At 39.1% G+C, this 6,435-nt stretch overlaps 1 protein-coding gene across 1 annotated transcript in view; it reads left to right on the top strand.

Moving 5' to 3' along the window:
• The first annotated feature begins 601 nt into the window (after positions 1 to 601).
• The window catches only part of ZNF804B (zinc finger protein 804B), an 84,103-nt gene continuing 78,269 nt past the window's right edge, over positions 602 to 6,435 (top strand). Inside the window, exons 1-2 of the mRNA XM_069086115.1 lie at positions 602 to 772; positions 2,183 to 2,326. Coding sequence (XP_068942216.1) covers positions 602 to 772; positions 2,183 to 2,326 — 315 coding nt within the window. The remainder of the gene's footprint in view (positions 773 to 2,182; positions 2,327 to 6,435) is intronic.

Raw genomic sequence — 6,435 nt, 5'->3', positions numbered from 1 at the left:
GAAATATTTTAATTTGCATAGGACTGATAGTCTTGGAGTCAGGAAGACTTAAGTTCAAGTCCAACACATATTGGTCATGTGATCATGGACAGGTTATTTAGAGTGATATCTCAGTGGCTGAGACCATTCTATAAGAATCTAAGTTTTAGATGAATTGTCAATATTCATTGGTGAAGTGAGTCTCAATACTGAGAGTTCTCCACATTGATAAAATAATAGATCTAGACTAAGGTAGATAAATAGGTGAATAAATGGATGAATGGATGGATGGATGGACAGACAGACACACAGATAGACAGACATGGATGGATATTTCTTTGCCCTGGTTATCTTGTAAGTCCAGAATATACTTTCTTTTTCACTGATGCTTCTTAGAATTCTTAGTGTCACCTTTTATATCAGATCTGTCCTAATCTTCTCCACCACACACACATCAAAAACAAATAAGCACAAAATTACTTAGATCTTGTACATATTTCTAATATTCCTATATATGAGAAATATGTTTCTCTCTTAATAGAATGTAGGCTTTTTGGTGACAGGGACTGTTTTCCTCTTCTTTTTAAATCCCCAGTCCCTAGCACAGTGTTTGGCACAAAGCATGGACTTAATGAAAATAGATGGACAGACGGATCGACTGACAGACAGATTTACCAGCATCTGTACTCCAAAAAAGGCAAATATAGAGACGGTGCAGTATAATGTATTGAGAATTCACCTGGAAACTATGAAGACCTGGATTCAAGTGTCACTGCTAACAAATGCTGGCTATGTGAGGCTGGTTGGGTCATTTCCTTTCCTTTGCTCTAAGCAACTCTTCCTATAACTTGCAGAGAAGTTGCTGATCTGCATTGGTGGAGGGAAGTTCCTCATCTTGGAGTTTTCTATATTTAATTAATTTGTTAATAATGCATATGATAAGGAGAATATTAGACTGAAGGTGGTAGGTTAGAAATGGGAAGGGATTGATTGGAGCAGATTTATCATGGGGAGTACAAGTCAACCATAGAAGTGTTATTAAGTGGTTTTACATGTCAAATATTGTGTAATGTTGGGAATACAAAGGCAAATACCTAATCCCTGCTCTCAAGAAGTCTAATGGGGAAGACCACCTTCTACCAATTATGATATATACAGGATAAAAATGACAGCTAGGTGGTGCTAGAGTGCATAGAGGTCCATGCCTGGAGTCAGGGAGACTCATCTTCTGTTTTCAAACCTGGCCCCAGACAGTTACTATCTGTATGACTGTGGGCAAGTCACTGAACCATGTTTCTCTCAATATCCTCATCTATAAAATGAACTGGAGAGGAAATAGCAAACGACTCTAGTATCTTTGCCAAGAAAACTCCAAATTGGATCACGAAGAGTTGGACACGATTGAAAAAAACTCAGCAACAAAGGATAAAATGGAGATCATTTCAGAGGAAAAGCACTTAGATTAAAAAGGACTAGGAAAGGCATCTTGTATCAAGTGGGACTTTAGAATTGAAGGAAGCCAGGAGGCAGACATGAGGAGGGAGAAAAGTTCCAGGCATGGAGGACAGCTAATGAAAACGCATAGAGTCAAAAGATAGAGTACCCTGGGACAAAAACAATGAGGAGGCCAGTGTCACTGGATCACAGGGAAATAAAGCGTAAGGAGACTGGAAAGGCAGAAGGGGCCAACTTGTGGAGGAATTTCAATGCTTAACAAAGAATTTTATATTTGATCCTGGAGGTGAGTGGGAGCTGTTGGAATTTGTTGAATAGGAAGGTGATATGTTCAGATCTGTGCTTTAGGAATCTCAGTTTGGTTGCTAAGTCGAAGATGGACTGGGATGGATGGAGACTTGAGGCAGGAAGACCAACCCAATCCGCTATTGTAATATTCTATGTGTGAGGTGATGAGGCCCTGCATGGGGGTGGGGGTAGTGCCAGAGAAGAGAGAGCCATGTACACACAGCTACAAAGAGGTGTGAGATACAGTTGATTAGGTTGGAAATGCTGGTCTGATCCATTTTCCCACTGTCACAGGTTTCTAGAACAGTGAATGCCCGAAGGTGATCTCAGGTGTCCATTGGTTCTCACTGTTGTACAAATTCTTATTGCAGCCAAATAAACCACTCAGCTAATTCATCTGAGGTGAGGGGTGTGTAAAGCTGTTTAGCGAGAACCCTAACCAGAGCCTTTGTCTTTTCAGGATGATGCTGAAAAGGAGAAAGCCACAGCCAAGGCTCTGGAAGATGTCAAGGCCAACTTTTACTGTGAGCTGTGTGACAAGCAATACCACAAACATCAGGAGTTTGATAATCACATTAATTCTTATGACCACGCCCACAAGCAGGTAAATTGAAATCCGTTCAGGCCACCATCAAAGCTGGCTAACTTTGTCTTGAAAACCCATGAAGAAAACACTGTATATCTTTGTTCTAAAAACTCTGTTGTGTTTGATTTTTCTAAGCACGTGTCATATTGGCTTATGCATGTTTTCACATAGGTTGGTCTTTTTGCTATAAGGTGTGATTTGCCTAAGTCCTCAATAGACCCTACTGAAGAAATTTAGAAGCTTAATAGAGGTAGGAGGATCCTTCTGTCCTCTTCTTTAAACCTTATGACACTTCATAACCTGGGCTCATCGCCACATCAATTCCAAGAAAAATCCAATTTTATTTTCAAATTACTAAAGCTTAAAGTGAAAGCTTTAACTTGCAAAATTAAAAGTGCTTTCTAAGTATCCTCTTCATATTTATAATAAAACCTATTTAAAATAACAGCAACAACAGCAACTTTGAAGTAAAATCCATGGAATCCTTGTGCTTAATATGAGATTGCAAGCCAGTTCTTTCCACTTCAATTCACTTATTAAATGCCTACTATGTGCCAAGCACTGTATCTCCACTGAAGATACAAAAATAGTCAAAAGACAGTCCCTGCCCTCAAGGGGTTTACAATCTAATGGGGGAGACATGCACACAAATATATACAAAGCAAGCTATAAACAGGATAAATAGAAAATATTTAAAAGAGGCAAAGCCCTAGAATTAAGAGGGGGAAGGCTTCCTGTAGGATGGAATGTTAAGGAAGCCAGGAAGGTCAGTAGTTGGAGTAGAGGAGAGGAAATGTTCAAAGGATGGCAGAGGACAGCCAAAGAGAATGCCCAGAACTGAGAGATGGAGGGTCCATGGAACTTTCAGAAGGCCAGTGTCACTGGATTGAAAAGCACGTATTGAGAAGATTGGGGGGGGGGGGGGGGTTTAGATTATGAAGGGCTTTGAATGCCAAACAGAACATTTGGTATTTGCTCCTGGAGGCAATAGGGAACTTATCGAGTTTATGAAGTAGGGGATGATAGGATCAGGACTATGTTTTAGGAAGATCACTTTAGTGGGTGAATGGAGGGAGGATTTGAGTGGCGAGAGACTGGAGGCAGGTAGACCCACCATCAGGCTCTTGCAGTAATTGCAATGAGATGATGATGGTCTGTATTATAATCAAGGCACTGTCAGAGGATAGAAGGGAGGGTATATTTGAGAACAGAACAGTTAAGCTATCTACCTCATGAAACTTTGAGGGTAGCACACATCACTATAGTCAAGAGTGGCAGAAGTACCTCTGCCCTGTACAAAGCCTGCTTCATCTCAAATTAGAAAAACCACTGCCTCAGCTCCTGTTCAATTAGTACATAAAGCTGTCTTTCAGAATGCAAAAAACAAAAACCTTCCACTTTCTGCTTTTCCACATATGAAGCTAATCCCTATAATCTCCATTTGCCTCACAAAAGGATTCATTTTCCCCCTCAAGTAGTTCATTTTAGTGTCAGGCCTCTCTCAGAATTAAAATGTGATCCTGCACTCCCTGTGCTGGTCTGCTTGGAAAGATTTCGCACAAAAGGGGTCCTGTTTCAATGTGATGAACCTAGGGAGCAGTGACCTATGACCTATAAAAGGGTTTATCCCACCAAGGGGGACAAACTGGATAGGTTGGACTTAGTTCATGGTTTCTGTTGTCATTTATTATGATTTGCTTTGGTTTTTGATTTGGCCATACATGGTTCTGACCCAGGCTGATGCTAGTTGAAAGTTTGAATCAGAGAGGTGTATGAAAAGAGATGGTACTGACTTGCTGGATTATGTTGCCTTTGAATTTCCATTGAATATGTTAGCAATGGATGAACAGATCATGGCGGAACTGAATGCCCAGTAACACCAGGTGCCAGATGATGGTTCTGTCTCTAATCTGCCTCCTGGCTCCACATCTGGAACTCGGGTTCATTGGCATGTGAAGCCCAGGATTTAACAAATCAGAAGTAATGGAGCCTGCCATATTCTGTAATTCTACTATGGTCTTTTAGAGTGTAGGGGTAGGAAGCTTCATTCTAGAAGGTAGAAGAGCATGAAAGTTTGTGTATCTAAGTCTAGGATAGGGTTACATGACAGAAATGTCTTTACCTAGTATTACGATTCTTGTTTTTATTCATTCAACAAATATTTATGGATTGGCAACTATATTCAAGGCACTATATACAAAGCAAGATAAAAATATCTCCTTTAATTTGATTCATCCTGTACTTTCAAATTTGTTGAGTTTTATTGGCTTTCAAACGGCTCAAGCTGGTAACATGGGTTGAATTATGATTTGTGCTATGTGGGTGAAAAATAAGCAATGGAATCTTGACACTAAAGATGATCCTTGTGGTTATAGAAGCTAAACTCTCATGTGATACAGGGATTTCCTGTGCATGAATACTTCTTGCAATGGATACCTTACCACTTGAGACCCTAACCATGGGCATTTCTTTGGGCTCTTTGATTGAATCCGAACTGGGGGATTGTTCTAGGAAGTTTGGATTCAGTCAAAGGGCTGTACTTGATCGACTCTGCAGATTCCCCACCCCTGGCCTAACCAATCCCATTACTGGAATGTTCTAAAGCAATAAGGGAATAATGTCTAAGTGCTAGAAATGCAAATGGAAGGAAGGAAGGAAGGAAAGAAGGAAGGAAGGGAGGGAGGGAGGGAGGGACGAAGGGAGGGAGGAAGGGAAAAAGACATGAAGTTCTTTGTTTCTGCTATTTAATACAGGTAACCAGTTGAACTTCATTTGCTGATTTTAAAGCCAATTGTTTAATATCAGACGTTCTCTGAGAAAGCAGCCTGGAAGAGTAATGAAATGACAGATTACAGCAGTAATAACTTATTTTGACAATGTGTTTTAAGCCTTAGCTTTAGGTCGATGGTGTAAGTATTTAGTGGCACCAGTTTGAAGATATGAAATTACTTGCTCAGTGTTACAGAGCTCCTAAGGGTCAGAGATTCTAATCAGGTTGTCCCGGTTGCAAATTCAGGGCTTTTTCTAGGTGGCATAGTAGATAGATTGACAGGCCTGGAGTCAGGAAGACTCATCTTCCTGGGTTCAAATCTGGCCTCAGACACTTCATAGCTGTGTGACCCTAGGCAAGTGAAAACCATGTTTGCTTTAGTTCCTCATCTATAAAATGAGATGGAGAAGGAAATGACAAACCACTCCAGGATCTTTGCCAAGAAAATTGTAATCGGAGTTACAAAGAGTGGGACATAACTGAAAAACAACAGATTAGATAAAATAATCTGGAAAGTTCAACGAAGTTGTGAAGTTTTTGTTTTTGTTTTTTCTTAGCCAACTACCTTGCCTAATACAGTTATTGATGAAGAAACAAATGAATCACAATACTAGTTAATAGTGTATCTCCCATCTTAGATTAGATTTAGACAAGGACTGGATACTATCATTGATAGCAGTGGAAATAAGAATCAGCTGCTGGTGCTTGGCCCAGAGTTCATAAACATGCCTATAGTCCCTGTCAATTAGGATTTGTTCATTTTGCTTTTTTCCTTCTGATTCCTTTGTCTATGTCTGACACAAAGGTGAAACTGCGAAACTGTCAAATCTAATTGTAGAAATTATAATAAGATCTATTATATTTGCAAGTGCCCTGAACTATTTCTTCTTTTTCATAGACTAGTTCAATTTCTTTTTAAAAAACAGTTCCCCTACATTTTTTCTAGATATCGTATAAAATTTCTTAGAGCTATATTTGTATTTTATTAGATTTCTTCTTTTAGTAGTTCAGTTCCTTCACTAATATCTGTTACATGATTAAGCATTTATTATTTTAATTTTTTTTGCCCTGGAAAACTTTGGTGATCCTGTTGACCTGTTTATAAAGCATTTTGAATATATTCTTTTCTTACACTCTGAAGATGTTAAAAAAAACAGCAAAATCTTTGCCTATGATTTTTCTTCTTTCACTACTCCTTTCAACATTGTTTTAACCCATGTCCCAGTTTTCTAATACCATATCGACTGTTGTTTTGTTACAGTTCCACGATGCCTGAGTTGAATATTATTATCAGTCCTTTACAATATAGCAATAGTACTTCTCCTACCATTGTTTAAGATTAATTTTTTATCCTACT

This window comes from Petaurus breviceps, unplaced genomic scaffold (genome assembly GCF_028583685.1).
Source record: "Petaurus breviceps papuanus isolate PSGF00001 unplaced genomic scaffold, PetGlider_PUasm1.0 178, whole genome shotgun sequence".
NCBI lineage: Eukaryota > Metazoa > Chordata > Mammalia > Diprotodontia > Petauridae > Petaurus > Petaurus breviceps.
The sequence above is the reverse complement of the archived record's forward strand: the minus strand, read 5'-3'. Positions and strand labels throughout refer to the sequence as shown.